This window comes from Stomoxys calcitrans, chromosome 4 (genome assembly GCF_963082655.1).
Source record: "Stomoxys calcitrans chromosome 4, idStoCalc2.1, whole genome shotgun sequence".
Classification (NCBI taxonomy): Eukaryota; Metazoa; Arthropoda; class Insecta; order Diptera; family Muscidae; genus Stomoxys; species Stomoxys calcitrans.
Window position 1 is genome coordinate 163217177 of NC_081555.1, and position 25497 is coordinate 163242673.

Genomic DNA, 25497 nt, shown 5'->3' on the forward strand with positions numbered 1-25497 from the left:
ATGTCCAAAAAGCTAAGTTAGTGCTTTTTACTCCTTTTTACGCTTTTCACAATTTTTATTACGCTTTTTGTTGGCATCACTGGACATCCATTTGAACATTTCTTACTTACCATACATACATACTTCAGAAATAACACATACGATTACAGTTTTTCTCTGAAAACTACAATACACGAAGTTTATGTTTTTATTACTAATTTTCTTTTTAACACGATTTCTTTGACTGGTTTCTTAAAAAATGAAACAGAGAGATATCTCTGTCCTTTTTTTTAATAGGGCATTTTCTTACAGTAAAGTTTTTTTTACACATCTAAATATTGGTGAGATGTGTATCCACATACTTTGGGGAGTTTCTTCTATGTAAATAGGATTTTAACAAATACTTTTTCATTCGTTTGTAACATGTATGCTTGTGGGTCTTTAATAGGTATGTATGTATATCAAAAATCGTGAATAATATCAGTAAACATGGATTAATTTTACACCCAGTATATATGCATATTAATGTTTGTTTGTATTTGTTTATGCTTAAAATTTTAATTGCAACAATTATGGGGGTTTTTCACAACATTTTTTAAAATTTCTGGAGCTGTAGGTGATTTTAAATTTTGTGTCTTTTATTTTATCAATTGGTTCGTGATTTTTTTTTTGAGGGCGGGATTACATATCTATCATTTTGTTTCAGTTCTTCTGCATGCAGCTGTTGGCATATTTCTTTGCTTAATTTCTAATATATCCAATAAAATCATGTGTGTCTGATTTTATTTTATGATTCAACTCAATGTTCGTTTCACATTTCAATTTCATTTTCAATTTTTCCAATTTATTGTAACTTTAATTATTTAATTTTCATTAACTAACTACAGTTTTTAAACAACAAAATAAAAATAATATGTAATTTTAAATCAACGAGTACCAGAAAAAAAGAGCATCCGATGAGCAGGTCGAGAATGGATCGCTGATGCGTGGCCATACTACGAAATTAGTGAATCCGTACCTGTGTGTGAGCTGATGCTAGGAATTGCAGTCAAAACCTCATGGTCATGTTTCTCACGGGAAAAAGGGCAAAGAAGCACGAGCTCGTGCTATTGATAGGGCCATTTTAATGTAAGGTCTATGAAATCGCGGGAAAAGGCGACTTCCGCATCGTTTGTGCGCATGAGGTGTTAAAGATGGTCGAGCAACTACATTGTCATTGCTCTGCAAAATAATTGAGTTTAAATCTCATTTGCTAGACTGGTTTCTTTTTGAAAACATAGTCCTCGCGCCTTGCTTGGCTAAGAAAACTCTATTGATAAGAGCTCCATTCCAAGTCCGCCTGACTGCTGTGAGAATGAGTTTAGAACTAATCCAAAAGGACGAAGTTGATGCTCTTCACTCTTTAGATAAATATATGATAATGAATTTTAGGGGTCGATTATGAATGGCAATCCAACTATAGTGGCGTTGCCAAAACATAAAACCATAAAAAACTTGAAAATTGTTGTCAGTTTCATTCGATATCAGTGTTTTGAACTTTCAGCTACTAGGTTAGGTTAGGTTGAAAAGAGGAAGCGGATGTTAATCCGCCCAAGCCACTAGGGACATGCACCTAAGCCAGTAATCGACTTGTTGTGCGCTCTAAATACTAAAAAAAATTGTAAAAAGCTATGCAATTCAATGCAGAAATGAACATTTCGGTAGCAAATTTGCCCTTTGGCAACTCAACTAAAGTCTGGTTGCAATCCATAATCGATATATTAGACTTCTGTCTATCGATAGGGCCGCTTCACAGTTTTCTATTTCGTTTCGAAAGACACTGTGCGGAAGTGGTTAAAGGATGTTCGGTGCAAAAACATAACGTAACACATTGCATCGCCAGATTAGATAGGTACTTACAAGAATTTTATTGCAACCTACGACGTTATACAAATTCTTACAAACATTTTTCTGTCGTTAAGAGCTTTTATTGCACTTTAAATAATGTACCATTGAACATTTTTGCATCAGAATCCACATTTCGGAAGTTATCGAAAAATTTGAATAGGATGATATCTGTCTTTATATGCTATACAAGATATGTACATGTCTGCTAGCGACATCTACAGTATCTTTGGTTATTTTATAAAGGGCAAAGCTGTTACATATTTCAATGAAATTTTTCTCAAGAAAAACATTTATTTTGCTTTTAAAACTGTAAAAAGAAAATCTATTCAAAATAAAATACTGTATAGTTAATAATTTAATAATTAAATTAAAGAAAATAGGCTTTGCCCGAGCAAAAATCAATTGCATACCAGAATACTGTCCCCAAAAGAAAGGACATATTTGTTTCCTACTTACTCTCAAGACTTCATTGAACTTTATTATAAATTAAAACTTAAAAAAAAGAAATTAGCTACTAAAAATTTACATAAACCTAACACTAATAATATTTTGTATATATTTAAAAGTAGATAATAATAATAAAAATTATTGTAATAATATATATGTTTACATTTGGAATTAAGCTTTATAAGTTAAAATAAAAAAAAAAAACATTGAAAGGAATTTCAATTCAATGCTCACTCCTTCCTTTGGTTGCTTTCATTATCAATAGATTTGTGTAACTCATTGCAATACTATCAAAAAAGAAAGAAAACTAACAAAAAATAAAGTAAAAATAAACAAAAACAATACATTTATCATTATCTTATTAGCACTCCTTTAGCTTTATCCCTTTGACTTTATTTTCCACATTCATGCACTATCCCTTAGTTTATTCTTTTTCTTTCTGTTATTTTTTTATGCTATTTTCTTTTTCAGTTTATTTTTCAATAGACCCGGCACCAAGGACAGGCATGCACATACTGTTAACACCCCCATGGACGTCCATGAGAAGGCATCACTGGAACTGGTCATTTTTTGTAGGGTCTTGCCCGCCTGTATGGCCAACACCGAGGGTGGCGCCACTCCACAAAATGTTCCAAAAGCAAAGGTAAACAATGGCACTCCAATGACCGGTGAGGCCAAATTGATAAACCAATTGGGCAGGATGGGAGTCATGCGCAAGAACAGCATATAGTTGAATAGGCTATCACGATGTTTGTCCACATGTTTGGACCACTCACTGATTTTCTTGGGCCAAAAGTGTTTGATCAGACGTCGACCCACCAGATTGGAGAGACTATAGCACAAGGTGGCGCCCACCGATGAGCAAAAACAGATGAGGAACAGTGCTATGGGAAAACGATAAAGAAATCCCAACAATATGGATAAAAATAGAGATCCTGGAATGGCAAATGTTTGCAGGCTGGAAAGAGAAGTTAGTGTAGATAAGGGGAATTAAGGAGAAACCTTGTGTTGAAAATGATAGTGAGGTAAGTGGGGATGCATAAAGGAAAACATTACCTTAATTTCTAATACAAATTGAGGACTTCCACAATTAAAATGTTTCAGATTGGATCAGGTCAAAGTTTTTTGCACGACAAAAGAAAATTTAATATCAGGATTTGCTAATAGCAGCTTAGATTAGGCTGAAAAGAGGGTGCGGACATTAATCCGCCATGCCTCTATGGACATACACCTAAGTCAATATTCGGCTTGTTGTGGGCTCTAATTACTAAAAAGTAACCTCGAAAAAGAAAATCTAAGCTAAGAATTCCGTGCTATTTACAAAATCCTTAACTATTTTCCATGACACGCCCCAATAGGTTCATGTCTGGCATTGTGTCCTCACCTAAGTGCCGATGTCTGTTAGCCGCAAAAGCTGGGAAATGACATATAACATGCTCCACCATCCCATCATCTTCCCCACATGCTATCAGTTGCCGCAACGATTTTGCATAACTGAGCTCGTAGTCCCGTTATGATATGATAGTAGAAGGTTAAGTCACTTGCGAAAACATAAAGTGAACAGGCCCCATGAACTTAATTAAGATTGTCAAAATCTGCCTATTGTGAATGGTAAGAAAGTCAGCAAAAAAATTTATCATTTATAAAATGCAGGCACAACCAGACATTATTTTTTTTATTTTTATTTCACATCATTTTTAAATTCAATTATTATATTTATTTAATTAATTCAACATGCATTTTAATGTGAACAAACATTGCAAACAAGTAAGAAAAAAGTAAACAATAAAAAATTTGACAATCTATGACGAAAATTCAAAAAAAAAAAAAATATGTCGGCAAATCGCTTGGCATAACCTTGTGAAGTGAATCCTGATTTAATATCATGGCGAAACAATTAAAGGTGGTCTCATTTGTACAACAACCATAAATCATATGGTGCAATCCGCCATCTTGCCATCAAGCTGATCGACGTTTTGCCAACACACACAAAGAAATTTGTGTGCGTGTGTGTATACGTGTGCGTACATGGGCAGAGAATATGCGAGAAAGAAGATAACAAGAAAGAGAATGCAAACAAAAATCTGACATCTTAATACCGTCAAAGCTGGCCGGCTCTTTACAGCTGTTCGCGGAGTTTTACAATATGTACAAACTGCTTGGTCTTCTTTTCCAATAAATCCAGAAATTAGTTTCAAACATGTGTGAAACTGCAATTTTTTACTTGCGGTATAATGTTTACATTTTGCAATTTTTCCATTAAATAGAAAATAGGCCTTTAAACTTGCTATAAATGGTGCCAAAAGATAAAGAAAATTTTTATTTGTATATTTCACAAAACTTTTCCAACACAATTGGGGGTAATTTCGTAATAATATGCAAAATAATGTTCTATTTACGAAGGAATTGATAAAAATGCTGCATTCGACATGCCAACATGCATGAAACTAAACTGTGCGTCTTTTACGATATTACGAAGATAAGCAGATTTTTTATCTTGTAAAATTCCTATAATCTTTGGTGAGACAGCCTTTTTTAAATTCTCCTTGATTTAATATTTAATGAGTAAATCATCCGTACTTTGGCATAATCGCAAATGGTAGTTTTAAAACTCTTTTTCTATTGGGAAAGGGAAAAGAAGTATTTTACGGGGTAGTTCGCAAAAGAATCTAATTTTTTGCGCCCCACTAAAATTAACCTAGAAACACGAATATGAAGTCCGTTTTTGGATCACGGGCCCAGATTTGTGTTCCTGGGGCCAAAATTAGGGTAGGGAGGAAAAAAATTAAATTTTTTTGTAACCCATCCCGTAAAATACAGTTTTACCGAAAAGAGTAGTTGAGATACCTTTTTTTTGGGAAAAGGAAGTTTTAGTACCCAGTCCTTTGGGAAAATATTGTTTTAGTACCCTTTTCTTTAGCAAAAAAATTGTTTTAGTACCCTTTACTTTGTGAAAGGGTAGTATTAGTTGTTGTTGTAGACACATGTCCTTATATGGAGGTGGTGATGCTCGTCTAGCGTCTAAAAGTGAGCAAGCTCGTTCCAGTCCAAAGGACCGATCACTGCGGAAACATGATGGTCATTGATTATTTAAGGGCGCCAATAAAGCACCTAATCATATCGAGCAGCATAGACAATCAATATTTGTGCATGTGCCGGTGCCGCCTGGCGTCTCACTGAAACTGCAATTGCAGTTGCTCCGTATGTAGCATTACACTATCCTCACCCTGTGGACGCGACAATGAACACCATACAGGTCGGAACACAAAGTTCCAGCCTGTGTGGTGCTCATAGTTATCCCGTGGAGGGATACCCTTACTTGTGAAAGGTTAGTTTTATTATCCATTCCTTGTGAAAGGGTAATTTTAGTACACTTTCCTTAGTGAAAGGGTAGTTTTAGTACACTTTCCTTAGTGAAAGGGTAGTTTTAGTACTCTATCCATTGTGAAAGATTAGTTTTATAACCTTTTTCTTTGTGAAAGAGTAGTTTTAGTACCCTTTCTTTGTGAAAGGATAGTTTTAGTATCCCTTCCTTTTTGAAAGCCTAGTTTTAGTACCCTCTCCTTTGTGAAAGTGTAGTTTCAGTACCCTTTCCTTTGTGAAAGGGTAATTTAACTGTTTTTTTCTTTGGGAGAGGGTAGCTTTATTTTTTTTCGTTTGGAAAAGGGAAGTTTTAGAACTTTTTCCTTTACAAAGGCGAGTTTTAGTAAGTTCTCCTTTGGAAAATGGCAGATTTAGCGCTTTATCCTTTGGGAGAGGGTAGTTTTAGTACTTTTTCCTTTTGGAAAGGGCAGGTTTAGTACTTTTTCTTAGGGATACGGTAGTTGCAGTGCTGGTTCCTTTTGAAGAGGGCAGATAAAGCACTTTTCCTCTGGGAAAGGGTAGTTTTTGTAATATTTCCTTTTGGAAAGGATAGGTTTAGCACTTTTTCTTAGGAATAGAGTAGTTGTAGTGCTGTTTCCTTTGGGAAAGGGTATATTTATTCCTTTTTCTTTGGTAAAGGATGTTTTTTTACTATTTTTTGGGAAGGGGTAGTTTTAGCACCTTTCTCTTTGGGAAAAAGTATCCTTAAAACTTGTAACCCATTTCCTTAAAACTTGTAGCCAATGATCGTTTGAAATGCAGGTCAAATTTGTCCTGTTATTTGGTAGCTTACAGTTACATAGTAACCTATATTTCGATTTTATTTACTTTTTTTGAACCCTGGATAGACTTATCTCAGTCTTACGACAACTTGGCTAAAGCGTAGAGAGAATGAAGGAGTCGACTTGTGGGACTTAAGACCTGCATATGTATGTGTTATTTGACAGCTTATGTTTCTTATGGCTTGCTTAAAATCACTTGTTAATAGGAATTAGAGCTTTGCTTAATTTCTTTGTTTATTTTTTTCTCTCTACATTTGTCTAATACAATGCTCAATGCCCTGTTGCTCTCTTTATGTTCTCACTTTTATTTAGTGCAAATGTCCCACGTGTTTTTTGTTTAACCCTCCACGTCTATATGAATTCAATGAATGTCCAATTATAAAGAGACAATACCTTTTTGTTGTTATCAATTAAAATGCAAAACAACAAGTTATTCAAACAAAGTGTATAAAGCGAAGGCACTTCAGAATGTGGTTCATTAACAGTTCAATGAATTTTATAAATTAAAACAGGAATCGTAATAAACGTTAAAATATTTTCCTAAGGGCAAACAAATTAAATAAAAAAGTGTGATCAATTTTTGTCAAAGAAAAACAAAGTAAAAAGACGATCGTTAATGCGTTTGGAAGGGAAATTAGAGATTAAGATCCCTAGAAAGTTGCTTCGGACTGGAATAGTAATTGTATTTTTAGAATGTAACATACATTTTTTGAGGTATGTTATTTAATCCAATAAGAAACAGCGGACAGACTAATCCAAACAATGAGTGTCATCTTATTCAATTTTGCGTTAAATGATAAGTGGAGCCTTAATGGCGATTCTCAAAGTATTATACCTTTACAAAGATCTGCAATGAGGTAGGAATTAAGATCGTTCCCCATGGCGAAACAAAACAAATGAGACCTTGTACAACAACCACAAATCATATGGTGCAATCCGCCATCTTGCCATCAAGCTGATCGTTGCTCTGCCAACACACGCAAACAAATTTGTGTTCGTGTGTGTATACATGTAACATGTAATATGTAGGTAAAAACAAAGAGAATACAAACAAAAATCTAAAAACTTAATACTGTCAAACTTGGCCAGCTGCTCGCGTGAGACCACCTTATTAAATCCGCCTTGATCGATCCCTGTGGCAAGTTTTTCAAAACATTGTTTCCCTTATTGTAGAAATTCTCAAAAAAAGTGTTTTTTTGCTATAAAAAGACGTATAGGCAACTCCCCCATCATCTGTTAAAAAAAAAAAACATTGAACGAAACTGCAACGAAAAATCCTTTTTATCATGTTGGCCCAAATTAAAAAACGTTTTGTCCATGTCAAATTTCCACTCAATGTACTGCAAATATTAAATGTTTCACAGATTTTTCCACCATTTTTTATGGAGTTTTACTGTGACAATTGAAGTTAATACCTACGTGTACTCATAAATGTTGCCAGCGTTATGATCTTCTCACCAGACTGAGCGTTCAGTTTCATACGTCAGAAGATCTTAAGTGCTAAAATGGCTCTTCCCTGTTTTTAATGGGTTGTCGCCGGGATATGAAGCCAAGCGTTTAGCATCGTAAGTGAACATGCTAATCTCTGTGCCAGGATAACCTACATCGACAGGTAGTGAGAAGGAATGGATGGCAACTCGAACAGTTATTCTGCTATCGGGATGCACGCAATACACTACAATATTTTTAAATATACCACCAAATTTACTGTGCTTGTTCATGTCTTTGAGGGCGTGAGAGACTTCATGTATATATATTCCAGGAGATAAGATGAACGATCATGTACGGCAGTATTGTTACCACAACAATGGCCTTAGTATATCTGTACATGCAACGACATTGATATATAATATTATGACAAATTGATTAGAATGTCAAGTGCGGGCGTATAGAGGCATAAACCATTATCTATTATACTGATCCCAAAGATTAAGAAACGATATAATGCCAAATTCTGAAGGTTGCTGTTCTTATCATGAGAAAAGATGATGCCATTTTGCAATTTTCTTTGTTGATAATTTGTCATTTCAAACAAGAAAGGGCGTGCTAATTTCGGCAGGGCCGAATCTTATATACCCTCCACCATGGATAGCATTTGTCGAGTTCTTTGCGCAGTATCTCTTTTTTAGGCAAACAAAGAATTATGAATAACGACTGTTACGCTATTCGAGCTTTATCAAGTTATAGTCCGATTCGGACCATAAATGAATTGAATGCCGAACATTGTAGAAGTCATTCACTCCATTCGGATAAGAATTAGGCCTTGTACAAAATTTGTGCTAAATCGGATGAAAATTGCGCGCTCTACAGACTCAAGAAGTCTATATCACAGATCGGTTTATATGGCAGCTATATCAGGTTATATACCGATTTGCGCCATACTCATTACAGTTTTTGGAAGTCATATCAAAACACCTCATGCAAAATTTTAGCCAAATCGAATGAGAATTTCGCCCTCTAGAGACTCAAGAAATCAAGGTCCCAGATCGGTTTATATGGCAGCTATATCAGGTTATGTATCGATTTGCGCCATACTCATCACAGTATTTGGATGTCATATCAAAACATCTTATGTAAATAACAGCCAAATCGGATGAAAATTGCGCCTTCTAAAAGCTTAAGAAGTCAAGACCCAAGATCGGTTTATATGGCAGCTTTATCAGGTTATGAGCCGATTTGAGTCATACTTAGTTGTTGGAATTTATATCAAAACAATACGTGCAAAGTTTTAGCCAAATCGGATGAGTATTGCGCCCTCTAGCGGCTCAAGAAGTCAAGATCCAAGATCGGTTTATGGTTATGGACCGATTTGAACCATACTTCACACAAATGTTGGAAGTGATACCAAAATACCACGTGCAAAATTACAGCCAAATCGGATAAGAATTGTGCATTCGAAAAGCTCAAGAAGTCAAGACCCAAGATCGGTTTATATGGCAGCTATATCAAAACATGGACCGATATGGCAAATTTACAATCCCAACCGACCTACATATATAAGAAGTATTTCTGCAAAATTTCAGAAATTGGCTAGCTTTACTCAAAAGTTAGCGTGGACAGCGTGGGTAGTTCGACTTAAAATATAACGACGATTCTTTATGGGGTCTTAGACGCATTTTCGAGGTGTTACAAACAGAATAACGGAATTAGTATACCCCCATCCTATGGTGGAGCGTATAAAAACAGTATAAAGAGATTAAATGTCAAAGGCATATATACAAAGACATACGTGCATACAGTTAGGGTATTTACCGAGTTAAATGTAATTCCCCCCGCATAACACAACACAAAGAAATAATTTTGAGTTTGGTAAATCCATTTTAAAAACTCATTATTGGTTGTTTAGAATAAGAGAATATGAAATGAATCATTTCATTTCAGAGAATGTCCAATACAAAAGAAACACGTTCGAAGAAAATTAAAAAAAAAAAAAAACTGCAGCGAATTATCGGATGATTATGTGAGTAAATTTTGTCAGACGAAAAAATATTACTTTCGGAATGTGCGGGGAAAATGCCGCATAGATACCAGATAATTAATTGGTTGAACGAGAGGTAAGGAGCGTGTGAAAACAAGTATTAAATAATATAAGCAATATGAAATATTTAAATTCTACTAAAATATTTGTTCGAATGGCAACAGTTATAAAAACATTAATGATTTTTTAAGCGTAGAAGATAATGGATAAATGGAAAAGCAAATAAAAATATTTTGAACGTGTGGCGATATAAATGACGTATGGCAATAGATACTGGATAATTCACGAAGGCTATGTTTATGTTCTGATATATTAAAACAGAGAGCTCACTTTGGTAGTTCTTCAACAAGAAAACCACGGATGTTCTATTGGCAGATGTGTCTTGCGGTATTTTTAAAATGCGCTATGTGCACAGGTTGGAAATAAGCAAAGAAAATTAAGATAAAGCTGCCATTAGATGATAAGATACGTCATATGTAATTTAAAAAACAGCAAATATGAAAGTTTTACACATCGTGTGATTCGCAAAAAATTTAATATGACAAATGGATTTTGGAATCAATATGCAACTTTTTAGATTAAATCGAGCTTTTATTTCATCGAACATGCATGTAGATACATGTAAATAAAAAAGGACAATAAATATGAAAATACACGCCGATTAGAGCGCCCTCTATTCGTCTTCAACGTACATACAAAAAGTGACAGCTCATATGACGTGTCCTATCGTCTTATGGCAGCTTAAGATAGAATTTTAAAAGTACTGCGAATACAGAATGATAATGATTTAGCTCAATCGATTGTGGACACTTTTTGCTTTTAAATTATTTTCACGAAACACGTTTAACGTTGTTTTTGTTACTTTTCTTGTGTTTTTCTACTGTTTCTTTGTTCCCCTAATTATTTTTTATACCCTCCACCATAGGATGGGGGTATACTATTTAATTTCGTCATTCTAAGACTCCATAAAGTATATATATATTTTTGATGGTCATGACATTTTAAGTCGATCTGGCCATGTCCGTCTGTCCATCTGTCGAAAGCACGCTAACTTTCGAAGAAGTAAAGCTAGGGGCTTGAAATATTGCACAAATACTTTTTATTAGTGTAGGTCGGAGGGGATTGTAAATGGACCAAATCGGTCCATGTTTTGATATAGCTGCCATATAAACCGATCATGGATCTTGACTTTTTGAACCTGTAAAGGGCGCAATTCTCGTCCGATATAACATCCATATAAACCGATCTTGTGTCTTGACTTCTTCAGCTTTTAGAGGGCGCAATTCTTATCCAATTTGGCTGTAAGTTTGCACGTGGTGTTTTGGTGTCACTTCCAACCACTGCGCTAAGTACGGTTTAAATCGGTTAATAACCTGGTATAGCTGCCATATAAACCAATCTTGGATTTTGGTTTCTTGAGCCGCTAGAGGACGCAATTGTCATCCGATTTGGCTGAAATTTAACATGGTGTGTTTAGTATGGCGCAAATCGCTACATTACCTGATATAGCTGCCATATAAACCGATCTGGGTTCTTGACTTCTTGAGCCTCTAGAGGGCGCAGTTATTATCCGATTTAGTTGAGATTTTGTACAACGGCTTCTCCCATAACCTTCAACACACATGTAAAATATGGTCTGAAACGATCTATAGCTTGATACAGCTCCCATATAAACCGATCTTCCGATTTTGCACCCTACAAGGTGCAATTCTTATCAATATTACACAATGACTTCTTCAATGTTTAGCATTCAATTCATTTATGGTCCGAATCGGACTACAACTTGTTTTTCCTCTATATTCGCTGTTAGCAAAATTATTAATGATTACTTTTTTTTAGCTAATAGATTTTAAAGTGAAAAAATTTGCTGATTTCCCTTATTAAGGTGGGTATTAGAAGTTAATACTACAACACATAGGCAACTTCTTGCATGAAATAACAGGGGTTGTTTTATTTGCCAATCTAGCGGATTCGTTAGCTTTTGGTGGGAAGAGTGTTTAACTTATCCATATAAATAAAACGCTCTTCCGCTAAATGCTTTGTATTTAAACGTTGGCAACACTAACACACATCCGAAATAATCAAATATCGACATAAAAAAAAGTTATTTTAAATTTAAATAAATGTTTCTCGGAGTTCATAAATGTGATTTTATTAAAATCCTTAGTAATTTTTGCATTTCAGAACGTTTAACCATTGAATAAATATGTTACGTTCTGCCTCTTTTCGATTGAATGATGACACCATCGGTGTTGTCACTTAAGAAAATAATTTCTTACCAAAATTAAATAAAAATCCTACCAAACCCGACCAAAATCTACCTTTGTCCTACACGCCAAAAATTCGATATATGTTTTTATATAACCAAAACCGAAGAATAATCATTAGACATTTTCAAACCTACAAAGTATCTAGATATTCGGTATATTCATAGACGATCAGCCATGTCCGTCCGTCCGTCTGTGAAGTCACTATACAGCCTATTGCGTTTTAGTTTGAAAAGGGCAATCTTCTGCGGTAAGATCTTGAGCAGTGTTGCCACTTAAGAAAATTATTTCCTACCAAAATTTAAGAAAATTCCTACAAAACCCGACCAAAATCTACCAAAAATGGGTTATATGTTTTTTATACCCAGCACCGAAGAGTTGTCCATTTATAACACATTTTCAACACTACAAAGTTCTGTTGTTGTTGTTGTTTTTGTTGAAGTTGCAGTGTGTGGTACACTGAGGCGGCAGCCCTTGCCGATGAAGGAATTCATCGGGTCAATCCGGTGCATACAACCGGATGCCATGGGATTGCGTTCTAGATTGTCATTATTCAGATAGGATTTGGACATGTCCGTCTGTCAGTTTGTTGAAATCACTCTACAGCTTTAAGTTCAAAGATGGCCTTTACCTTAATATAGCACCTTTACACCGGTCATGCGATAAGAAATCTTGAGCTCATTAAGGCGTATTTTTCCTACGATTTCAATGAGCTACCGTGTCGAGTTTGGATGATGCGATCTACTGATTTAAGTGTTTGATTCCAGAAATGCGCTTTTTCGCCGTTTTAGTGAGTTCTATGTACGCCTGAACATGTGAGTATAGACCTGATTTGACCATATCTGTATGCAGCTAACACATAGCCCTGTTTTGAGATTGAAGGTATTGAACGCACAAAAGCCGCACTTTCTATCCAGAATTTAGGAAGTTTTGAAGAGATCCCTTAACACTCGCACCGGTTACGGTCAATATCAGAACTTACGCCCTTTTTCCTGTAATTTGAAGCAATAGGACTTCTTGTAACCCCCTTGGCCCCTTGCTTTCCTTGACTTATTTCTGCACACTTAAAGAATGCACAGAAACGAGAAGTAGTGAATTTATTTTGAGTCATCCCCGGCGATATTTTCAGAAATTAACTTGGTATTTATATGTTGGAAAAACCTACCAAAAATTGTGGTCAGCCTACCAACCCACTAAGCGAATAAAAACCTAGCAATTTTTGTAGGAACCTACCAAAATCGGCAATACTGGACACCATATGTTTTAATAAACGGCGATAATAAGCGGGGATAAACCAAGCCGTTTAGTAAGCATGTTTGTCCATAAAAACTAAGCGCGAAAATCCGCTTAATGGGTAAATAAAACATCTTAAAGAAAGTATACCACTCCGCTTAGCAGTTAAAAGAAATGATAAAAGCAGGTTTTCTTCTATCGATATACGTATGCACTTATCTACTTAGATATACCTAGTCGGTATTTTTATCAAGTCGAAAAAAATTCATTGAGCTTAAAGTTGAATTGATAACACTCATTGATATGTGAGAATTTTGCCACTGTTCCTTAATGGATTGTTAAAATTTGCATTTGCAGACTATCTCGTTCCACTGGGTGATACAACGTTATAATAACTTGCGCTACAATAGTACTGTAAGATATAAGAAACAGTTTTTTATCATTAAACCATACTAATTAAACCATTTTTGCAAATTTAAACTCTGCGTTAACAACGACAATGTTTACGGGGTGCGTGGGTATATTGTGACGGCACACAACGCTGTAATTTGAGTTATCAACTCATTTAGGTAAATACAATACATACGTGTGTACATGTATGTATGCATTCACCTAGACATTACGTGCAGTCGGTCAATTGACGTCAACGTGCTTTGAAAGCTAAAATCAAATTACTAAGAGGCAACAAAAACCAAATTCCACACTCCCAACCGACCATCCATCTAGCAGTCAATGCCAAAACGCACACCCCGAACACAACAAACCATAAACGAGTTCAAGGTTAATTCAATATTCAAAACTTTAAACGGAATCAAAACGAAAGTGAAGGAGGTAAACTAAAAGTTATGAAATAAAAACACGTTCTTTCTTTACATTCTATACGGAAGCGGGGCCTCAGGGAAAGAAAACGCTTATCACTCATTCCTTTTAAACGGAAACAATAGAAGACTTTTAAGGTTATCGACACAGAAGTTTAGCCATAGTCATAAAGGCAACAATTAATAGAGCTAATAAACAATCAAATCCGAGGCACCCATCCAGGAACGTAACTACCCCTATCCATGCAATAACTACTGAGCCATATATTTATAATTTGTTTTGTTTTACGATTTGAGATGTGCTCGAACGAAACCATAATCTTATCTTACCATGTGGCCAAACATGTAAGGCAGGCAATCAAGGTTGTGGCTTGGCCAAAGGTGTGTTTTCTCATTTGTGGCATATGTAGGTATTTGTTTTAGGAAACACGATATGAAATCTATTTTTGTTGGTGAATTTTTGGCGTACAGATATGGCGTGATTAGACTTATTTCCGTTTGGAACAAAAAAATAACATTGGCTCAAATTAGCTGAATTTAAGAAAAAGAAATTTTAAGAAAAATTTTAACAATAATTTTATAAAAACAAAAAAGGGCAAACATTTTTCTATTCAATTTGTTTTCAATTTAACAATTTTTCGAAATTTTCCATAAACAAAAATTTTTACAAAAATTTTTTATAGATTACAAAATAAATTTCATCGAAGACCAAAAATTGTTGAAATCTTGTATAAAAAAAAATTCCCCAAATCTTTAAAAAAAAAAAATTACGAAATCTCAAAAAAACATGCTTGAGATTTTTTTATAAAAATCAAAAAACAGTCAATACAATTTTTTAAACCAATTTCGTCAAATTATTCTATAGAAACTATGGTTCCTCTAAATTTTCTTTAAAAATATAAATTTGTGGGAAATTTCAAAAATGCATGCAAATATGCTCACGTAAATTCCTATCAATAAAAGCTTTCCCATTCGTGTTTTAGCTCAATGTTAAGCACCTTCTCTACTCTGAGATCTTGAGAAAATAGAAGGCATAGAATACATATAGAGATCCCCCATCGGTAGAACAAAACAAGTAAAATCGTGCAAAGTTCATCCGGGTCGAATCTTATATACCCTCCACCATAGATCGCATTTGTCGTGTTCGAAGTGAAATATGGAGATCGGTTTATATAGGAGCTGTATGAGGCAATAGACCGATTCGGATCATATTTCACACGTATGTTAAAGGTCATGACAGAAGCCGTTGTACAAAATTTCAGCCAAATAGGATAATAATTACGCTCTCTGGAGGCTAAAAAACATCCCAGATCGGTTTATATGGCAGCTATATCAGGTTATATATCGATTTGAACCATATTTGGCACATTTGTTAGAAGTCATAACAAAACAAAAATGTGAAATTTCAGCCAAATCGGATAAAAAATGAGCCCTCTAGTAGCTCAAGAAGTCAAGATTCAAGATCTGTTTATATGACAGCTATATCAAAACATGGAACGGAATAGCCCATTTACAATCCCAACCGACCTACACTAATAAGAAAGGTTGTGCAAAATTTCAAGCTGCGAGCTTTACTCCTTCGAAAGTAAGCGTGCTTTCGGCGGACAGACGGACGGACATGGCTAGATCGACTTAAAATGTCATGACGATCAAGAATATATATACCTTATTTCGAGGAGCTACAAACAGAATGACGAAATTAGTATACCCCCATCCTATGGTAGAGGGTATAAAAATAAGGGAAGGGGAAACCAACACGGGATCAAAGAGGAGCTCTAATAGGCTAAAGCTTCGCCCGGTCAACCACTTCAGGCCTCTACAGTAGTCCAGAATAAAAACACAGCTAAGTGCCTGGAGGGAGGGGTTTATGTAAAATCATAAGTCTTCTTGCAAATAGAGGCTTTTTCTCCACTGCAGAAGTCCATCTCGCACTGTGTCCAGCGTGACAACAAAGACCTAGCGTTGCAATGAGCAATCTGTTCCAGGAACAGTGACACAAGGTTTCGCAAAATACTCTTCCCGCAGAAGCCTTGGAAATTTTGTATAGAAATTTTGTGTGCTTGGTCTTTATAATGTAAACTATTTAACTTATAATAAAAATTAACCAAAAAAAGATGATATTTTGTTTTTCTGTTTTGTTTAAAAAAGGATACAATACATAGGCGACGACCACACCAAACATTACTTCGAAGTAGTACATGTCCTTGTAACGATCCAATACTTTGGCTAGCATTTTGGCATCTTGTATGTCGCGGGGTATTTTCATATGTTGTTTTTCAGATCTGTAATGAGATAAACAAGAGAGATTGTAAATAAACAAGTCAAACATGCGAATGTATGTGTACATGTGTCGTTTAAAGCAATTAGGCTAATAGAAAAACAAGTGCATGTCGTATTCGAATTGATTATAGGCAATAGATGACTAGTTAATTAAAATACAGAGGGAGAGAGATAGAGAGAGAACGATCTTGTAGTGTAAACCCCTTCCCCCCTAAAATGTCGTATGTTTAATGAGAGAAAAAAAAAATTACGAGAGTTGAATTAATTCTCTCAATTTAACGGGACAAAGGTCAAGATATTATTGTCATGTTTTTTCAAAGTCGTTATGTGGATTAACGGCGCAAAATAATTTAAACAAATACGACGTAATACAATAATTAAATTTAATCATTAAACATAATTTATATAAACGAAAGAAGATCATAAGGCTGGAGTTACATACTTCACGCAGCACTTATGCGTGCATATCAAAAAAAAAAGAATGTTGGTTTGTGTTGTGTTCAGTGTTGCCGATCAAATTTTGGTAGGTTTTTGCAACATATAAATATAAATTTTATTACTGAAAAAATTGACGGGGATAACTCATAGTGTATTCACTCCAAATGTGGTTTCTGTATATTCGTAAAGGGTGCAGAATAAAACCGTGGATTTCGACGGGTTATGTACTGTTACAAGAATCCTGATATTGACTGCAATTGGTAAGGGATCTCTTTCAATTTTCGTAAACTTTGGGTAAGAAATACGGCTTTTGTGTTGAATGCATTCAATTGGAACACAGGGCTATGTTGCAGCTGGATACAAATATGGTAGATCTGGTCCATACTCAGATGTTGAGGGGTCCAAGCAACTCACTGCAACGGCGATTTTCACATTTCGATGCAATTTTTCACATTTCTTAGCTCAACACTTAAATCGGAAGATCGCTTTAACCAAACTCGGCACGGTTGTTTATTGAAATCGGAGCAAAAATACGACATTATAAAATCGAGATTTGTTATCGGGAGATGGGTATTATAGATGCTATATAAAGATGTAGGCCATCTTTGAACTTTAGGCTGTTGAGAGATTTCAACAAACAGACGGACGGACATGCCTAGATCGTCTATATAACGACGATCTAGTACTTTGTAACATTGAAAATGAGTACTTTAACACGTTGCGCATGGAATGGCAAAAAGGCAAACTCTTCGGTGATGGGTATAAAAACATATAAAGCATTTTTGGCTAGTAGAACATTTGGTAGGTTTTAAACAGATTGGTAGTGTTTTTATTCAATTTGGTAGGAAATAATTTTCTTGAGTGGCAACACTGGTTGTGTGAGAGAAATTCTTTTATAATTTTAATGTTAAATCACGTTATTAACAATTTCCATTGAAATTATCTTTGGAAATGATATAAATAAGATGATTTTTAGAAATTCGTTTTAAGGCGCATGTTATGTAGCTCAACTAAAAGAACGCATGTGGGCGCATCTGGTTGCTTCAGCGCGCATAAGTGCTTTGCGTGGTAGGTAACTACAGCTTAAATTCTCAACTGAAACCTGGTACGCAGCTCTAGCGATCCTTTCGATAGCAAACACATGGTGACAAAAACTGATACATTCGTTTGGTAAATCTGCCAAACTTTTTTGGCGATAAAGAACATAATTATCAAAATTCAGTATTATTATGTACAAATACATCCATTAGGTGGTGCAAAATATGATCAAAGCTTTAGTTTGATCATATTTTTTTCTTATTATTTCACCCCGTAATACACACCAGACCTTACCTCACCTCACAAATGATGCCAGCAAATAATAAGTTATACCAAAAGCAAAAAAAAAAAAAATCGGTGTTCTCGCTGAATTTGAACCCAGGTCTTCAATGTTATAACATCGTTTGTCGTACATGCTAGTCACTGCGCCACTATGGTCCCATAAGTGTAAATTAAAAGTTGTCTTAATTTTTCACCAATATTGAGTTGGTAGTAGATGGACACAGTAGAAATCATCTTGTTTTGTTTTCAACCTATAACTGGGATAACGCCCATGCCATAATGCAAAAGCTTTGCTCCTATGAAAATGTAAACAGCATATGTGTAATGAATGTTAGCTGAAACCGCAGCTTCTCTATATATCTATCACTCACATTTGCGCACATGTCATACGATTATGTCTTACTTTTCGTTTTTGTGTTCCTATTGTAAATTGTGTCACTAGAGTGGGGGCTATTGACAAAAATTATATACATACAATTGTATATAATACACAATGCCGCTGTTTTTTCAACCCTAAAAAAAAAGCGCACATACGATACATAAATAAAAGAGTAAGTGGATGTATTAAGGTGGCTTAAAAAGAGGATATAATTATTTTTCTTAAACTTTTAATGAAAATTGTCTACTCTGAAAGGCTTTCCTTCCCTCAGAAATATAGATTGTAATACACCTGTTCGTTAAAATATACATCTTTTACATGATGGAAGTGCTGTTCCAAGTTGTCCAGTATTTGCGAAAAGTTCATATACTTTGTGAGAATGACTTTTTTATGTCAGTGTTATCGATATCATTAATCATGAGATCTTTTGCATACAACTTATGAACAGTGATGTCCACTAGCAAGAATTTACCCTGTGTGTGATAGCATATGTTACTATGAAATACAATCAGAAAATAAAAACGTGACAATATTCATGTTGTTGTTCCAAGAACGACTTCGCCAAATTAGACAAGTATCCATGCAGCACATAAAAATGTACTCTTGTTGCGTCAATTTTATTATTAATTTAATTTTCATAGAAAACAAATCCATAGAATTTAATTTGTAATTTGAAGAAAATGTAAAAACATTTCTGCATTGCCTCAATCTATTTCGCCCCACCCCAATATACATGTTTAAACCTACACAGAGTTGAATACATAAATATATGGCGTGATTAATTTCATAAAATTAAATAGATAAAAAAACAAGAGTTTAACAATTGTTTTGAATTAAGTACACCAACCGAAAGATATTGAAATTACTTTTGCAAATGAAAACGAACGTAAAAGGAAATACACTTAAACCTTGTCCAATGTCACTATAATTACACTCACGAATAACGTACATTATAAAACTTTGGCACTTTATTTATGAAAGTCTCGATTATGATAGGTGGAAAAAAATCAGGGCGTCAAACGAAAATGGTGTGTAATGACTAAATGGGGCACACACGTGTACTTCCAATTTCTTCCAGATCCAATCCAATTATAATATTATTATATATATCACATGTGCCAGATCTTATAAACACCCCCGAGTTCGGGAGAAGAAGGATTTAAGAAATGTGCGCCGTATCCGGACTTGAATAGATCAGCTCGCAACTTATAGCAAGAGCCAATAACTTGCCCTATTATTCCCTAAGCCGGATCATTGTCATTTCCATTTTGGTACCTCGTTCTGTTTACACGACTTCCGTAAAAAAATTCTCAAATTAAATTGCGAAAAAAATGCTTGAAAACCAATTTTCAGCGAAATTTTTTATACCAAATTTGGACATTTTTTCCATGAAATCCAAATTTTTCTCAAATTTTCATATCTGGACAATCGTAAATCGTCTATGAAACTAAAATTAAAAGAAGTTTTCTACTAAAATCTATGGTTTTTTTGATTTTTTAATTGCTTGGTTATGTTTTTATTTATTATATATTATTGTAGTATCACCTTATTGTCAAATACACACTATATACAGAAATCATTGCCTTGATTTGTATGTAAGTATCAAATGACAATCTAATTATCCAAATGCACATGCATACCAGAGACACATGCAGTTGCTATGCTCCTCGTATAGCATTACTAAAATGCAAAATTGCATTGCAATCACGAACAATTAAAAATAATCTTTTATGGCACGTTTATCTCTATTACCAAGCCAAAGTCAATGAGTATTGATGTCATTACTGGCACAGTAACATTTAAATGTAATTTTTTTGTGTGTATGGAATAAATTGAAATTGTATATGGACTTGAATTATATATTTCAGTCTGCTAATTCTAAAATCAAAGAAAAAATATAAATTCTTAGATTTTTTATTGCTATAGTACTGGTACCAGCTCCGGTACCATTAGAAGCTCATCTGAGAGCTACCAGGTCCTTCCCACAGATTGCGGATAGTGAGATGCTCCATACAGAGTAGCTGCAACTGCAGTCGCCGGTTATCAGAGACTCAGTGAGTGGCCGGAAGGCATCGGCACTTGCTTAAATACAGAGCAATGTTGCCATTGTTGTTTGTGCCAAAAAAACGCTGAATTTTTAAAAACAAAAAACCCAAATAACTTTGAATGACTTTTTATAAAAGTACAACAAAATATTTTTTATTTGTGTGAATATTTGTATGTTACAATTCATTCCTTAGACAAAAAATATACATCCTATTAATGTTTTTACATGACGATTTAACTCACTTCGGATGTGTTTCACTGGAAGGCTGGATATGTGTTAAAATTTATAAAATTTTAGGAAATGGATAGCGGATAAAAAAACAGACCATATATCTCTTTTTTCAGCATTACACATTCAATGTACTGGAAGATGTCCAATGTCAGTCCAATTGCGGATAGTGAGATGCTCCGTACAGAGTAGCTGCAACTGCAGTCGCCGGTTATCAGAGACTTAGTGAGTGGCCGGATGGCACCGACAGTTGCTTAAGTACTGAGCAATGTTGCCAATGTTGTTTGTGCCAAAAAACGGTGAATTTTCAAAAAAAAAAAAATCCCAAAATCCCAAACAACTTTGAATGACTTTTTATAAAAGTACAACAAAATATTTTTTATTTCTGTGAATATTTGTATGTTACAATTCATTCCTTGGACAAAAAATATGCATCCGTTTAATTTTTTTACATGACGGTTTAACTCATTTGAGCCCAATAACTTGCGAATGTTCACATCCGCTAAATTAGACAGATTCTTAATAAATTGAAAACCTAAAGTGGAACTCCTTCTGACTGCTAGTGCGAGACACACACACAGAAGGTGTTCTATAGTCTGTTCTTCGACGATGTCCTCACAGCTTCTGCAAAAGTCGTTGCTGGCAACCTTCAGTCTGTCAGCATGTTTTCCGATTAGACAGTGACCTGTCATGACGGACACAATGACTGCGACGTAAGTTCTAGCCAATGGCAGCAAAGCAATAGACGTCTTCAAGACCAGATTAGGCTACATAGTTTTGAAATGCCCATAGCCCCCTCTTTGTGACCATCTATCATTCGTTATCTTTCGGGCCTGGTCCTGAAAACTTAGCTTACATGTCGCTAGAGGCATATTCCAGATTACAATACCCTGGGATATCTTTGTGGCCCGGCAAACAGAAAAGGTGAATTTTGAACTGTTCAGCCATCTCGTTGAGAGATCTGCGACAGTCGAGGGCAGTTTTTGTGTTCAGAAATACGTTCTCTAGGGATTTAATGGCTGCCCAGATGTCTGAGAAGAGGTTTATGCCAAACGTCGTAATGACATTATATTTTACACACTGCAGTGGTCGGGTAACCTATTCGTTATGACCAGCTCTAAATCTTTAGAGTACACCCCAAAGCCCACCTGGTCGTTTAGTTTGGAACCATCCGTATAGAAGTCTATTTAACTTCTGTTAACAGGGATATCGTAGTTCCAATCGGTTCTATCAGGAATAGTACTACAGTATTTTATATCAAAAAGCGGCTCAGGTAGGGTGTATGTAATCCACACTGACTGGAACATCGGATATTGTATCAAGGATAACACAATGTCCGCAGCCGCCACATGACCAATGAGAAAGCTCCCTTAACTTCACGGCAGTGGTCGCCGCAATTTGGGTAGCCACAATGTCTAGAGGTATAAGATGTAACATTAAATTTAGTGCATCAGATGTTGTCGTCCTCATTGCGGCTGTGATGCACAAAGAAGCCATCCTTTGGATCCGGTTATATATTGAGCAGTAGGTGGATGTTTGAAGCGCCGTCCACCAGACCACAACACCATATAGCATTATAAGTCTGAAAACTGCAGTATATACCCAATGCATGACACGCGGTCAAATCCCCTAACTTTTGCCAATCGCCAGGTAATGCCAAGTAATATTAACATTTTCACTTATTGCCTCTATATATCACGTCCTCGAAGATGTCATATTCAAGTAATTTTTTCCCACAGAAAAATCATACTTTGGATACAAGTGCGTTGATCAGCACTCATAGTTTTAATAAGTTTACCATCAGACTTAAATGGCAAGTATTGGTCTGGCAAAAGATATTGGAATGCCATATGTTGAGAGGGACTTTTTGAAATTGAAAAATTTCTTTCGTCATAAGCAGATATGTTACAGATGGTGAACAAAAATGTAAGAGCTGTGTTTTTAAGATTGCGGGATATATTTAAGAACAATGCATAAGCAGAATATTTCCAGTGCAAGTCAGATTTTCTGGATGTCCGTGAAGTTAGAGTTAACTTTCAAGATATATTTATTTACAGGTAGTGGCAGTTGCCCAACAACAAAATATTGAGTACACTATCTGTCAAAATCCGTGTAACTCTGATTTTCTGTATGTTATTAGTTTGCGCCATTTTTCGTTGTTTTTGTGTGTTAGGTTCTTAACTATAATACACACATACAACCAAAACTCGTTGACAGATAGTGCACTTCGCGAAAAAAATACCACCATCATAATCGATACGTTGTTTAGTTTGTTCCAATCTAAATTGTTTCAATTTTTTGTGTTATAATTTGACTGATTTTGGAAAAATGAAAACGTGTGGTGATCGATATTATGAATGCATTTGAAAACGAACATTACTTCTTCATATTCATGCAATCCATATGTTGGCATTATATTCTTTTCTACATGCCGATACAATAATGTCGTCGGATAAGTTAACGGTGAGTTGTGTTTCGTCTTCAAGGCTTTCTTGTTGTTTTTGTTGCAGTGCTGTACACTGAGGCGGCAGCCCTCGCCAATGTTTTGCATCCTTTGTAATGATTTCAAAGAATTATTACTTTTATTGTGGGCATAGGCATATCAAAAGTTTGGCTTTAAAGTTTAATTTATTTCTCAATTTATGTAATATTCCGATTGCCGAAGCTATTTTTTTCTTAGCTTCACAAAAATGCAAATCCCAACATAAATTACTTTGCAATGTCACCCCAACATACTTTGTAGAGTGCTCCTCAAACACTTTCTTACCGTCAATACGAACTGGAAAATTAACATTTTGCCTCATTGCATTTGGCCTAAATCGTACCAGCTTGGTCTTAGTGCGATTAATCAACAGACGGTGCAACTTTGCGAATTCAAAAACCAATACCGCATCACTTTCTATATGTGTTTTTAAAAACCAAATCATTTTTATATGGATCATCATCAGCAGCAACACTTCATTTAAATAAATCGAAAATATTAACGTTTCTAACCCACTTCCTTGTGGAACACCATATTCGACATTACCAACTTAAACTTTTGGCATCGTTGATGCTTTTAAAAAGCTCAAGTTCCCTGTTATGGACTCCATAATATGGCAACTTTTGAAGTATTATTCTGTGATCAGCTAAAACCCCAAATCTAGTATGACACCCATGTAAAAACTTCTCCACAAAGAGGTATCGCACTGCGTTACGTCGTTCGGACACGGACATAAAAAGGAGGTCCCTTATCATTGAGCTTAAACTTGAATTGGACAGCACTCTTTGATATGTGAGAAGTTTACCCCTGTTCCTAAATGGAATGTTCATGGGCAAATTTGAATTTGCATGTAATTCAGACAATATTTAGAGGGACATAATTTCCTCTTATATTGGGTTGCCCAAAAAGTAATTGCGGATTTTTCATATAGTCGGCGTTGACAAATTTTTTCACAGCTTGTGACTCGTAATTGCATTCTTTCTTCTGTCAGTTATCAGCTGTTACTTTTAGCTTGCTTTAGAAAAAAGTGTAAAAAAAGTATATTTGATTAAAGTTCATTCTAAGTTTTATTAAAAATGCATTTACTTTCTTTTAAAAAATCCGCAATTACTTTTTGGGCAACCCAATATAAACCATCTCTTAGCAATCTTCCTTAAAGAGAAAACACTACAGCAGACATGAACCAACTTAAGGGCGTAGTATGGAAAACAATTAAGAATTTTGTAGTAGCACGAAATTCCTAGCTTAAAATTTTCTAATTTTTCGTTTGTTTCTCATTCAAGACGAGCTGAATGATCGAAGATGCAAATGGAAAAGGAAAGCCAAAGGTAGCAACACACACCAACCACTATGGGACGCGTTTCGTCTTTGGTTAGAAGACTTTTCAACCATATTAGGTGTGATGGCTTCAAGGGTCGTGCGTTGGTATGTTGTATTTGAGTCGTATCAATTGCGAAAACGCATCTATGTTACAATTACCACATTAACTAAGCTCGACAACCCTGCTTATTAGCTGTACTTTTTCCAATGCATTTAATTTTGTGTAATGGCAGACATTCTGTCTGTGGTAAATTAAACTTTCTTCCGTACCACACATGATTTTGTGCATCTGTTGGAAGTTTTATTGATGGCTTCGAACGTTAAGACAACGGCATTGGCTCTCGCCGTTGCTCCGTGTTCCCAGGTTCGAATCCTAGCCGAGCTCTGCTGAATTTTAATTTTTCAAGTTTTTTTGCCCGTTAGGGCGAGATCGTTAAATTTTATCATTTCATTAAATTTTCTTTTTTAAGGTTGCATTTTAATTATCAGAGCGCACAACAAACCGATTACTGGCTTAGGCGTATGTCCATTAGAGCTGGCAAAATATCGATGGCACTGTCGATATTGAATTTTTTGACTGAATATCGATTGATATTTTTCCGATGGATACTATCGCAAAAGTTACTTTTTTTTGCAAAATTAAAAAAAATAAGCAATCCGACACTGAATGCATACTTTAAAATACATTGCGCCTATAGAGGGCGCAATTTTCATCCGATTAGGCTAACATTTTATGCAATGATTTCTCT

The 25497-nt window shown here is 35.2% G+C and overlaps 1 protein-coding gene across 2 annotated transcripts in view; it reads right to left on the reverse strand.

The window, feature by feature from the left end:
* Positions 1 to 143: 143 nt before the first annotated feature.
* LOC106087261 (transmembrane protein 41 homolog) overlaps positions 144 to 25497 on the reverse strand; it is a 35699-nt gene continuing 10345 nt past the window's right edge. For both annotated transcript variants that reach the window (XM_059366453.1, XM_013252250.2), the window contains exons 3-4: positions 16408 to 16536; positions 144 to 3271 (exon numbers count right to left, since the gene is read on the reverse strand). In XM_059366453.1, the coding sequence (XP_059222436.1) occupies positions 2764 to 3271; positions 16408 to 16536 (637 nt within the window). In that variant the 3' untranslated portion in view covers positions 144 to 2763. The remainder of the gene's footprint in view (positions 3272 to 16407; positions 16537 to 25497) is intronic.